Source organism: Mus pahari, chromosome 18 (assembly GCF_900095145.1).
Source record: "Mus pahari chromosome 18, PAHARI_EIJ_v1.1, whole genome shotgun sequence".
Taxonomy (NCBI): Eukaryota; Metazoa; Chordata; class Mammalia; order Rodentia; family Muridae; genus Mus; species Mus pahari.
In genome coordinates, this window is record NC_034607.1 from 32,470,172 (window position 1) to 32,483,321 (window position 13,150).

The window sequence follows — 13,150 nt, forward strand, 5'->3', positions numbered from 1 at the left end:
TCACTCTGTAGACCAGGCTGGCCTCGAACTCAGAAATCCACCTGCCTCTGCCTCCCGAGTGCTGGGATTAAAGGCGTGCGCCACCACGCCCAGCTGCACCTGTTTTCATTTACTATGATTTTTAAGATTTCCTGTTGTAATTTTATACCTGAAAAGCATTAAATTTTATTACCTCCTCAATCCCTAATATTATTTTAATTTAACTGAAGTTGATTTAGAATATCTCTCTGTGCAGATGGGTATAATCCACAGGTGACAGAGCATTCTATTGTCTCTCTGAGTCTGGCTTATTCCGAACAGCATGCTTTCTAGTTGTGACCTTAATTTTGAAGATTCACTGGGGTATAGTTCCTACCAGTGGAAGCCACTGCCCTTCTGAATGAAGTTTGTGAGATTTGAGAAGTAACCCAGTGGCTAGTGCCACAGCGGAGGTGGAGAAAGGTCTCCTAGCCCCGAGCATGGCCCCACCCGCTCTGAATCTTAGGACAGACAGCAGCTCAGTGACACAGCAGCTCTGAGTCGGATGACGTGGATCCTCAGCAGAGCCCTGCACTGTGTTCTCCCTTCTAGCCCATCCTCAGCCCCAGATGAGAGGAAGTGAGCCACGCCCACAGCTGCTACAGTCAAGTGTTTGACATGTTATTTCCTTTAGATTCTTGTTTCAATCTCAATAATCAACCAAGTTTTATTAAGTTCATCTAGCTTTAGGAACTCTCATTTTATTTTTCTTAAATTTTATGCAAAAGGCCAGTCAGTCTTTAGGTCTATTCCAGGACTCTTATTACATTATAGTACCTTTTAGTTCTCTAACACATAGTTAAGTACTCAATGAATATTAATAGAAATATTGACTGCACTACTTTTTTCAATAAGTAAAATAAGCTTTTTAAGTTTCATATGTTTTTGAGGATGGCTAATATATTTGACTTAAAATTATACTGTAGCTAAGAAATTTCATTATTAATATTATGAAGTAACTTAACTGTTTATATGCTTACATATGAATTATGTTTATAATTCAGTTATGACACCTAGAACAATTTAAATTTGTTATGCAGTGCCTTTAGATTTTATTAAAATCTGAGGACATTTTTGTTTAATCTCTGTTAAATAACTAATTTCCACTGTGTTAGAAAATGATTTGAGTTTTTAGAAGGGCACTCAGTGGGGCTCTTGTTCTTGTCTAGTGGTGCGTTATAGAGCAGGCCTTGCCTTTGACCCTCCACGAAGCAGTGAGCTATTTTAAAAGGTGCACTCTTGATCCAAGGCTAGAAGCAAGGGTCCGACCCAGGAGGCCGGTGCTATGCTGTCCTGTAACGTGTCTTGACAGTAAGCCTGGGGGGGAGAGGGAACATGTTGGCCATGGAAGAATCTATACAAACCAAGTTCCAGCTGTTTGTCTGCAAGGCAGTACTGCTGAGTTCAGCTTCAGACCTCCTGCGATCATTGATGGTCTCTTTTTCTCCTGTGATTTTCTTTTTTAAAGATTTATTTATTTATTTATTATATGTAAGTACACTGTAGCTGTCTTCAGACACTCCAGAAGAGGGCGTCAGATCTTGTTAAGGATGGTTATGAGCCACCATGTGGTTGCTGGGATTTGAACTCTGGACCTTTGGAAGAGCAGTCAGGTGCGCTTACCCACTAAGCCATCTCACCAGCCCTCTCCTGTGATTTTTAATAGTGAATTTACTGCTTTCACTAGACTACAATAAGGAAAGAAGGGGGAATCCTTTTGTTAGCTGTGAACACAGTAGGCTCTCATGACATCTTCAAGAGAAGATCCTACACGAGAAGATCCTACACGAGAAGATCCTACACAAGAAGATCCTCTGTAAAATACAGAGATGGCAGAGATCCCTTTGTAAGAATGACGTAGTGGATCTGCAGAGCTGCAGTCACAGGTGGCCTGTGGCTCACGACACATGACACATGACAGGCTGGACATGGATGGAAAGCAAGTCCACGGGAGACAGGGAACCTGCCTGTCAGACACGCATGCCCTCTGGGACAGTTTGTATAGTTAGCTTTGAGCACAGTTCTGCTTTTGTTTTAGAAACCTGAAAGACCTCAAAGAGAGCCAAAATGATTGTCATGGTAACTACAAATTCTAGCTGAAATTCTGAGGACAGTGAAAATCACCAGAATGTCCCACCAGTAAATACTGTTATTTGCTTTATTTAGGTGATGATGACCCACTGAATTAGAAGTTCCTTAGTCACAAGTCTTGAATGTCCATGGTCAGATACTTAATGCATTAGAGAAGCCCTACCCCCACCCTCCACCACAGCCGCCTCAAAAAGAGAGAGATAGTTTATAACCAAAGATAGAGCAGTCCCAAGAGTGAGACTGGTCTAGTGAACTGGGAACAGCTGTACTCAGGAGCACGCCTGTGTCTCAGACTCACCATCCTTCATAAGTCATTTCCATAGCACCTGCTTTTGACAGTTTCATACACACACACACACACACACACACACACACACACACACACACACATGACTGTCTACTACCCCTTTACTCTCCCTCTGTACCCTGTCTTCGCACCTTGTCTCCCAGTTGCCATACTATAAAGATGATTCCCCATCTCCTTCAGCAACCGTTAACAGCTGCTCAGGGGAGGTGTGGCCTCATGCACCCCTCTGTGCATCTGTGTATGATGGGATGTTGCAGGGCCCCTGCTGAGTGTTCACAATCACAGCAGCCACATCATCTCCGTGCAGTTTCATGGACCGGTCCCTCTCCCTTGTTTTTAACAAGCCTGCCTCGGTGCGGGGAGGGTTAGCATAGATTCAGTGTAAGGCTAAGAGTCTGCATTGACCTCTGCAGAACGAAGCTCCTCTGTCCAAGGCAGGAAATTATACAGATGCTGTCACATGTGCATAGGTTGTCTTGAGCAGTAGATTTGAATTTTATGTGTGTGAAGGGAAAGCTACTTCAAGGGGAATGTTAGCTTTGGCCCCTCCCCCAAATATAAATATATTCTCTAAATTTCTCATTTATTTGGTGGGGTAAAGAATCCTCTTTCTTAGTTTGAACTTTCTGTATAAGGAAGGTAGTGCCTGGTAAGTTGTTTTGGCTTTGGGCAAGCAAGAGTGTATTCTTGGGCTGGAGAGATGGCTCAGTGGCTAAGAGTACTGATTGCTCTTCTAGAGGTCATGAGTTCAATTCCCAGCAACCATATGGTGGCTCACAACCATTCAGGCAGGCAGATATATCTGCAGCAGAGCACTCATATTAAATAAATAAAAATTTTTAAAAAAAGTATTAAGAGTGTATTCTTGGGATCCCAATTGTTTTGGAACAAACTGTGGTAATTTCAATATCAAAAAGGAATAGTGAGCTGGGGTGTGACGGAGATGTTTAAATGCTGCTGCCCAGAAGACGGCAGTCGCCATTGGCTCACGTTGGCAGGTCTGTGTAAGCATCTGTCTGCTAGAATAGCTTAGTGAGACTCAGCAGCCTGGCCTATGGACTCCTGAAATTGAGCCCTGCAATAACGGTGAAGGTGCCTCCAGCAACTAGACACCGTAATCAGACAGCACAGTGCACACTTGGTTTCCGTGCGGTCTCTTGAAGGACCAGTGATTCGCCACGGTAGAAAATTGTTTCCAGCTCTCTCACGGCAGTGTCAGAAACACCCCTGGGGCTGATATCGGTGTGGGGAGAGAGGACTGTGGGTGTTGTGGTTGCTCCGTTCACTGTCTCCTTTGCCCACAGCACAGGTGGAAGTGCTGTCGGCTGCCCTGCGTGCTTCCAGCCTGGATGCTCACGAAGAGACTGGTGGTATAGAGCAGCGGAGTGAGCTACAAGATGAAGTGTGTGTCAGTGAGCTTCCAGACTGTAACATAAATCACGACACTTGTGTGCCTTTGATCAGCGCTGCTGAGGAGGTAGGTAATGAGCTCAGTGGTGTCACCAAGTGAGAGCTGCGTGGGGATCAGCACTCCAGCCAGTACTCTGCTGTCATTCTTTCTCTAGCTCTTCCTTTTTCTAAAGTAAAAATAGTTATTCTCACCTCATCCATCCTTGTGACTTTAGCATCTTACTAAAGGCTCAAAACAAGTCAATCCTGTCTCTATGACTGTTTAGATGGGTGGCTGTTGATGTAGCTCACTGCAGTGAAATAGTCTTACTGGAAACAAAGCCCTTTATCAGGAATAATGAACTCTTCCCTTTTCTTTTTGGAGAGCTGCTTTGTTTCTGATCGGACCATTTCACTGCAGCAAGCAACACAGTACTCTGAGCAGAAGACCAGGACTTGAGGCCATGCTGCGGAGGGCTGTGGCATTGTCTGGACTCAAGTGTGAGGGTGGGTACTGCTCCCAGCATCGTCTTTGCTGCATCCACGTAGCCGTTCACACGATCCTACCCTGGTTTCCTACTGCCTTTCCCTCAAGCCAGAGGCAGGTAGCATCTATTTCTTCTCTCTCGCTTAGAGACAGAGAAGGAACACCACTCATCACCAGAGTGCAGTGTGTAGACTGACCCCAGCAGCTTGAGTGATAGAGCTCAGGAAAGTGCCAGGCAGTAGGGTGGCCAGGGCATCATCATCCTTAGTGCTTTGGTGTGGTCCTGCTTCTGTGGATGGTGCCTGATGCTGCTCGGATATGTGTAGCACTTGTGCTTCGGGGAGTAGCCTGACTGTGGATGGAGGCTCGACTGCTGTGATGCAGCTACTGTAGATTGTGAATGGGAATAGTACAACACTGCCCGGCACCCATTGGCTTCTAAGATAGTTGACTGGAAGAGGCCTCCTGGTAGTTTATAAATGAGCTAATACTTTTTTTCTTTTTAAATTTGTTGTTTTAGATTTATTTAAGGTGTTTTGCCTACTTGTTTGTCTGTGGACCATGTACGTGCAGTGCCCACAGAGGTCAGGAGAGGGCATCAGATCTAGAACTGGAGTCTGGAGGGTTGTGAGTCACCGCATGGGTGCTCCGGCTTAGTCCCAGACCCTCTGCAAGAGCAAGTGCTCTTAACCAGTGAGCCGTCCATCCAGCCCCATAAACTAATTTTTCTAAGACTTGTTTTAATACATTTAACAGCTGTTCCACAAGCTTGTTAAAGCAAGGGAACCTTCCTAGGAGGCCTTAAGCATGTTTATAAACATTTACAATCCTAAAAGTTCCTCTCTCTGTATCTCTGTGATAGTGGTGGATGGTAAGTAACCCAGTTGGTGAGGTGAATATTGGAGGACAGCTTCCAGGCTGGGCAGTTCTTGAAGTACATTTTTCTCCTGACAGAATGTGGAGGCCACTCCTGATTATGTCCATGGAGATGCGGATGTAAGCCCTGGCGGTGGCTTCAGCCCGGATGAAGATAGGAGACCCAAAGTCCAGGTGAGTGAGCACATGTGGATGTTGTGTTTGAGTTTGTAATCCCTCCTCCAAAGCCTGTCTGTGACCTCAGTAACCTTCCTTCATAGTCATCACTGGTCTAAAGATCAAGTTCATCATGTATATGGAAAGGAAATTTAAGCAAGTTGCAAAACCAGCACAAGCACACACTTTGCCCTCACATTTCCCATGTCCCGGTGTTCGTATGGGTGTACATGAAGATGGGTAGGTGCCCTGTTACCTCTGGGGACAGTCATCTTGTGCTTCTTAGGGGCATCCCAGTGCTTTAGGGATTTTATTGGCTTTATTGTGTTTTGTTTTCCTCCTTTAGTCAGGGTCTCACTGTATAGACCATGCTATGCTCAGACTTACTGTGTAGTTAGGCTGCTCATGGGTCACAGCGGCCCCTTAACAGCTATGCACCACCTTGCCTGTCACAGGTTTGGGAATTCAGGCTTATCTTTGTCTTTTATTTCATTTGTGGAAATGGGCCTTGGCCATCTTTCTCATAATAAGAAGGCAGGAGTCTCTTAACCTGACAGCTACAGCCTCGTCTCCATGAGGTGCCTGTGGGCCACTGCAAGCCACCGGGCCCAGCAGGTCTATTGCATCTCTGTGCTGTCTGCCTCAGGAGAAGGGCCTTTTTTTTTTTTCTATGTAATTTTTTGTTGCTATTTTCTTTATTTACATTTCAAATATTATCCCCTTTCCTGGTTTCCCCTCCTACAACCCCGGATCCCCTCTCCCCTCCCCCTACTCACCAACCCACCCACTCCCACTTTCTGGTCCTGGCCACAGGGGACAGTCTTAGAAGGAGACTCCTAATTCAATGGTCCATAGTTATAGTTGTGTTTCTCATGTAGATCAGAATGTTTGATTAAAATCAAACAGAAAAGTATTTTTTGAAACATACTTTTCTGTTATATTGTAAAAGTGTTTTAAAGTTAGTGCACATAGATTTGTCATCTTCAGCACATGACATGTTTACATGGGCTGCAGTTAACAGGAAAGGGAGTGAATTCTCCACTCACCTAGCTTCCATTCTCAGAAGCCTACAGTTTCTAAAACTTCCCTTCCAAAATCCATTGCACATGCATTAGCAAGATTGTTGTGCACATTTTCTGTCATGAATTCCAAACACATGTGTACTTTGATTTTCTACATTTTTATAGAGGGGGATGTGGCTTTAACTCTGTGGTTCTGGCTTGACCAGAGGGCCGCCTGCCTGCCTGCCTGCCTCTTCCTCCTGAGGGTTGGCATTAAAAGTGTGGCCTGCCGAGCCCAGCTCCAGTATAAGTTTACAGTTACCATAGAATTCGGAATGTGGCTTCAACTTTTTCTTTATTTTGACATACTTCTGGTACAACGTATAGTCTAAGCTGGCTTCAGAATTGATCCTCCTGCCTCAGCCTCTCCTGAGTGCTAGAAGGACAGGCACACACTGCCATGCCCTTGCTAGGAAGCATGTTGGTAATGATATGGTCGTGGCAGACACTCCAGGAAACTCGCCACAGCCTCCTTCGTAATGTACTTTTCAATTTAGTGACAGCAATTCTGACCTGTTTTAAGAGGCTTTTTATTTATATATGTGTATGTATGCACACATATATACATTTGCTTAGTACAGGCTATTTTTTGTGTGTGTATGTTTTTGACATGTGTGTGCATGAGTGTGGAGGCCAAGGGTTGATTCTGAGTGTCTTCCTCAACCACCCCCTACGTTTTTTTTTTTCTTCGAGACAAGGTCTTTTACTTATCCTGGAGTGCACAAATCTGGCTAAACTAGTTGGCCAGCAAGACCCCGGTAATCCCTTCTCAGTCACTAGGTATTTCAGTTTTTGGAATTAGTATTGATATATTTTACTTTATTTTTATTTTTATTTTTTTTTTTGAGACAGGGTTTCTCTGTATAGCCCTGGCTGTCCTGGAACTCACTCTGTAGACCAGACTGACCTCGAACTCAGAAATCCACCTCCCTCTGCCTCCCAAGTGCTGGGATTAAAGGCGTGCGCCACTACCGCCCGGCTTGATATATTTTAAAATTAGTCACATTTATGTCTTAAAAACTACTGAAAACTTATTTGAATGTTCAAATGTGCTATGTTCCCCNCCNCCCCCCCCCCTTTTTTTTTTTTTTTTTTGGTTAGGATGTTGTACCACAAGCGTTACTAGATCAGTACTTGTCAATGACCGACCCTTCTCGAGCACAGACAGTTGACACTGAGATCGCTAAGCACTGTGCATACAGTCTGCCGGGTGTGGCCCTGACCCTTGGCAGACAGAACTGGCACTGCCTGAGGGAGACTTACGAGACCCTAGCGTCGGACATGCAGGTGAGTGAGCCGTGGAGAGTTTGGGAGGCGGCAGATAGTTTGATTTTACTTTATTTTATTTGGTTTCCACATTCTGAAGACTTCTATGTCCCAGCAAGTGGTTGGTGTTACAGAGAACTGTGACAACTTAAAGCAGCAGCAGAAGGCACTTGTCACTGTAGTCATGTATCGTCCAAGTTTATCATAGGTGATGCTAGAGACTAAAAGATGGTACCTCCCTAGCATTCTGCTGTGAGTGCTCATTTCTCACACCTTAGCAGAGCTGTATACTGGTCCTGAGTTTTGGTGCCTGGGTACCCGGAGATTTGAAATGCACACATCCCTTGAAAACATACTGAGTAAAGGGCTGTGTGGACGTCTGGCTTCTCTCTTTCTAGGCTTTGACTTCAGTTCCCCTTCAGTCTGATTTGTGTGCCAAAGTTCGATCCTCTTGCCTCCTAAACATCCCTAGAAATAAACCCAAACAAAAAGCCAATAATAAAACCCCCTTTCTTTTGATTAGTAAGCTATTGCCTTGTTATTAAGAAGGCAGTTGTTGGGATTGGTGCGCACAGATAGTAAATGCTCATTGCCCACTCAGGGCACTAGGGCTTGGCTCAGCCTCCTGTGGAAAAGGCCCTTCCAGTTTCCTAACTGTGGCTATGGACAGGGAAGGAAGCCCAGGGCCCAGTTCATCTCGGGGGTTCTGTCTCCTGTCAGCAGTTCTCGGGCTCTCTGCATTCTAGCCCTTACATGCCCTGTCTTTGTAGTCCCGCCTCCAGGACATGTCATCCTTTGTCTCTCTGATTGGTTACCATGAACAGGTTTACCGATGCATGTGTGTTATACACACAGAGGACTCTAGTTTTGTTTCTTAAATTACCAGTTCTGTACAAATGAGTTTTGGGTTTTCTCCAAGATAACACAGTACAAGACTCTGAAGGGAAGCGTAGTATGGGTGGCCAGCAGCAGTTCCAGGGGTCCAGTGTTCAAAGAGCTACACAAGTTATTAGTGATTCCCAAACATTTCCCTCATAAGGGAAAAGGAAACACTAAGTACCATAGAGGGATTTGAAAATTTATCACAACTTTTGACATATGTAGAATTGTAAACTTAGTTATCTGTTAATTCTAATCTGATGTGATTGTTTGGTTTTGTCTGGAGATGAGGTCCCTATTCTATAGCCCTGGTTGACCTGAGACTATGTACATACTCAGGCCAGGCTGGTCTCAAACTCATAAAAGTCCAGCTGCCTCTGCCTCCCAAAGTCCTGGGATTAAAGGCATGATGTAATTTTTTTTTTAAAAGTGTATCTGTGCATGTGGGTGCCAGCAGATGTAGGTTGGAGAACACTCTCTGGATTCAGGTCTTTGTTATCAACTGTGGGATCAGTGGATCAAGCACAGCTCATCTTGCTGTGCACAAGTGTGCTGTCACCTTACTGTTGCTGTGCACAAGTGTGCTGTCACCTTACTGTTGCTGTGCACAGGTGTGCTGTCACCTTACTATTGCTGGTTGAACTTTTGGAGATTACTGATGTTCGGAGTGCACAGCACTTTGTGCTTAGATCTCTCACAGTTTTTGTTCCTACAGTGGAAAGTTCGAAGGACTCTAGCCTTCTCCATCCATGAGCTTGCGGTGATCCTTGGAGACCAGCTCACAGCGGCAGACCTGGTTCCAATCTTCAATGGATTTCTAAAAGACCTCGACGAAGTCAGGATAGGTGTTCTTAAACACTTACATGACTTTCTGAAGGTAACTTCTAAATCCTTTTGCATAAATACATAAAATACCTACTAAAAGTCTACTTATTTTATTTTATTGTGCTAGCAGTGTTTCTTACTAAAGAAATATAGCTAAAAGTTTTTGTTAGCTGTGGTATGACATGCTTTTCCAAGTGTGTTGCACCCTGAGGATAATATGATATGGACACTGTCCATTGTGTTTGATCACCTTTGTATGGGGTCTGCTTGATTTCCTTGAGAATCAGCCATTCCACAAGGTAGTTAGTAAGACACTGGAAGGACAAAGCTTTGAGTTCTGTGGATTTCCTATCCTCATCTGTACACCACATAGGAATTGTGTGTGTGAGTCTGTCCATCCATCTGTCCTAAGTATATGTATGTGCAGAATGTGTGGTGGTCAGAAGAGGTGGGTGGGTCCCTGGAACTGTAGTCATCACCCACAGCAAGAGCCCCAGTGCTTACAACTTGAGCACTTAGCAGCCCAGCCCAGCCGGCTCTCTAGCCCACGCTCCCCTCCCAAACAAGGGAAGGGCTGGGGAAGCAAAAGACGGAGCTCACATTCCAAACCCCAGTGATGGACACTAAAGATGGGCAGATTGCAGGAGGTAATGGACCAGCTAGCCAAAGAAGGCAGTGAAAGACCTTGTCCCAGGAATAAACTTAGCACCATTGCTAACTCACCATGTTCTCTTCTGGCCTCTGCATGTGTATACCTATGTGGTATGTGCACACAGACACTACACTCACAGTGAAATAGAGCTGCCACTTATCTTTAGGATAATTACTACATATTTCAGTCTAATAAAAGCAATTTGTCTTGTTACTTCAGCTTCTTCACATTGATAAAAGAAGAGAGTACCTTTATCAGCTCCAGGAGTTTTTGGTGACCGACAACAGTAGAAATTGGCGCTTCCGAGCTGAACTGGCAGAGTAAGTTGTAACAGCTTATTGGCACTGTCTTGCAGGGGTAGGGTTAGCTCATCTCTACCTTTTTATGTTTCCTTCTGGCCTCATGTCCCTCACGTTCTGTGGCTTCATCCTTTCTCATCATCCCTGCCTTGCTGCCCTGGTATCCATGGAGTTGGGTATTAATGGGCGTCCATTGACAGGGTGCTGTCCATGCACTGTGGCTGAGGTGGGCTGGGGTGTTACTGCAGTTTGCCTTTTCTGGTGTCTGTCCCATCCTCTGCTCCCAGCTGTCCCTGTGCTGTCCTGGTGCATGTACGTATGTCCTGGGGAGTCTCCCCTCTGGCAGGCCTTTGACTCCTGGGCTTTCTCAGAGATTGTCCCCTACCACTGGCATCCAGCTGTGTCTGCCTGTGGCCAGCCTTCTGCATGTGCAGGCCTGCCTCCTCTCCCTAGCAGAAGGGTGTGCTGACTTGCCTCAATATCCATTTTTAACCTTACATATGTTTTGTCTTCATGTGTTATCTGTGTACCACGTGTGCCTGGTGCCTGTGGTGGTGCCCTCTGGAACTGGAGTTCCAGGTGGCTGTGAGCTGTCTGCTGCTGACTGCAGCTCAGCTGGCTTTTTATCACATTTTGGAAAGTACACTATCCCTCAGGTGATGCAGCTTGTGTCCTCAGGCTTGCCTCTCTGGGATTTAATGGCAGGAGAGGACTAATGTCAGGCGGAGGCAGCTCATCCTGTTGCCCATAGCAAACCCTGCTGGCGTCTTGAGCACTGAGTGCTTGGAAGGCTCCTACTACATGCTCCAGCTTTGCACTGAGCTCATTTGTGCCTGGGTGGAGTCTCCCTGCCTTCTAAGCCAGTGTGGGAGGGAGTCCATGTGCCAGTGAACAAACATTTTGCTGTTTCCATTCTTAAATGCTTTTAGTTTATCTTGTTGGCTCTGTGTAATATGAGAAACTGCTTATTTAGCCTATGATGCTAGTGGCTGGAAGTGGAAAAGATCTGGTATTGCTACTGTCCCAACACAGAAGAGAGGGAGACAGGGAAGTGTCTGTCTGTGAGCATGGAGTCAGAGTGGCTGTGCTCGCTACACTTAAGTGCACACACACAAGCACCATACCGTGCCACTGAGGATCATGGGGCCCCAGCTCTCAGCACAGCCACACTGCACACAAGTCTCCATCCCCCAGCCCTCCAGCACACAGTGTTCCTGGGGAAACTCACAGGCATGGAAGCCCCCTTCTGTGTATTCCAGCCTAGAGGGTACCCAGCACAAAAGTCAGCTTGGTTACAGAGTATCTAAATGATTAACCTGATGTCTCATTTTTTAAACCTTGGTTGAATGGTTTTTTTGTTGTCTGTATCTTTGTAGACAGCTGATCTTACTTCTAGAATTATACAGTCCCAGGGATGTCTATGATTACTTACGGCCCATTGCTCTGAATCTGTGTGCAGACAAAGTCTCTTCAGTCCGTTGGATTTCCTACAAGTTGGTATGTTTGTGCTTGCTGGCCTTTGCATCTGTGGTGTGTCCGCTCAGGACAGGAGACAAGCCTTACACTGTGCTTCTTTCTAGGTCAGTGAAATGGTGAAGAAACTCCACACAGCAACACCACCAACATTCGGAGTAGATCTCATCAATGAGCTGGTAGAGAATTTTGGCAGGTGTCCAAAATGGTCTGGTCGACAAGCCTTTGTCTTTGTCTGCCAGGTAGGGAAGGCCTGGGGATCCCTGCCTGTGAGACTCCTCCCAGTCCTGCCTCTCTATAACCATGAGGAACTGAAGTTACTCTCTGGCTATCTTTCATGAGGTTGCATGCTTCTCCAAGTTAGGCATTTGTTTGCTTCATTCAGCCAGCACGTCCTCAAGCTGGCATATGCACATACCCGTGTGTGCCACAAAATCCCTCCATACATCACAGTGCCCACCAGAAGGCAGGTCAGAAATAAAGGCATGCACTAGCTGCACTGGGTCTCTGGTTAAAGCCAAGCGTGGTAGAGTGCATCTGATTCTCAGCACTTGAGAAGTGGATAGAGAGGATCCTGAGTTCAAAGCCAGCCCTAGCTGGCCTAAATGACCTAAATGGAATGGGGGAAGGCAGTTGAAATTTACCTCATGATAATCCTAAGACTCAATGATATAGTGGCTGAAGAGATGGCTCGGTGGTTGGGAGCATTGACTGCTCTTCCACAGGTTCTGATGTCAATTCCCAGCAACCACATGGTGGCTCACAACCATCTGCAATGGAATCCAATGCCCTCTTCTGGTGTGTCTGAAGACAGTGACAGTGTACTCATATTTAAAAAAAAAAAAAAAAAAAAGACTCAAAGATAAAAGTTTCCAACTGCTTTTATCACCACCAAGGGCAGGAGTACCATTTCTAATAGAAACAAAATGGATTTACTCTGATGGAACATCATAAAACGTACTGAAGCATTATATGGTATTGTTTGGGTTCCCATGCACCTGGAGGTCCCATCTTGTGCTTGATGATGGCTGGGCTCTGGCCTGACAGCTGACAGTCACACTTGTCTCTCTGTCTCTCCCACCAGACTGTCATTGAAGACGACTGCCTCCCCATGGACCAGTTTGCTGTGCACTTGATGCCACATTTGCTGACCTTGGCAAATGACAGGGTTCCCAATGTTAGAGTGCTGCTTGCGAAAACCCTGCGACAGACTCTGCTGGAGAAAGGTGGGTGGTGCTGGCAGGATGTGTGAACACTAAAGAGGGTCACAGTGGCCAGGCAAGCATGGTGCACCCCTTCAGTCCCAGCACTTGGGAGGCAGACACAGCCATATGGGTTTCTGTGAGGTGGAGACTAACCTGATCTATCCAG

At 45.7% G+C, this 13,150-nt stretch overlaps 1 protein-coding gene across 3 annotated transcripts in view; it reads left to right on the forward strand.

Moving 5' to 3' along the window:
• The window catches only part of Ppp4r1 (protein phosphatase 4 regulatory subunit 1), a 54,497-nt gene that overhangs the window by 38,222 nt on the left and 3,125 nt on the right, over nucleotides 1–13,150 (forward strand). For all 3 annotated transcript variants that reach the window (XM_029531186.1, XM_021217940.1, XM_021217941.1), the window contains exons 12-19: nucleotides 3,721–3,893; nucleotides 5,247–5,342; nucleotides 7,487–7,672; nucleotides 9,246–9,407; nucleotides 10,227–10,327; nucleotides 11,683–11,803; nucleotides 11,887–12,021; nucleotides 12,864–13,005. In XM_029531186.1, the coding sequence (XP_029387046.1) occupies nucleotides 3,721–3,893; nucleotides 5,247–5,342; nucleotides 7,487–7,672; nucleotides 9,246–9,407; nucleotides 10,227–10,327; nucleotides 11,683–11,803; nucleotides 11,887–12,021; nucleotides 12,864–13,005 (1,116 nt within the window). The remainder of the gene's footprint in view (nucleotides 1–3,720; nucleotides 3,894–5,246; nucleotides 5,343–7,486; nucleotides 7,673–9,245; nucleotides 9,408–10,226; nucleotides 10,328–11,682; nucleotides 11,804–11,886; nucleotides 12,022–12,863; nucleotides 13,006–13,150) is intronic.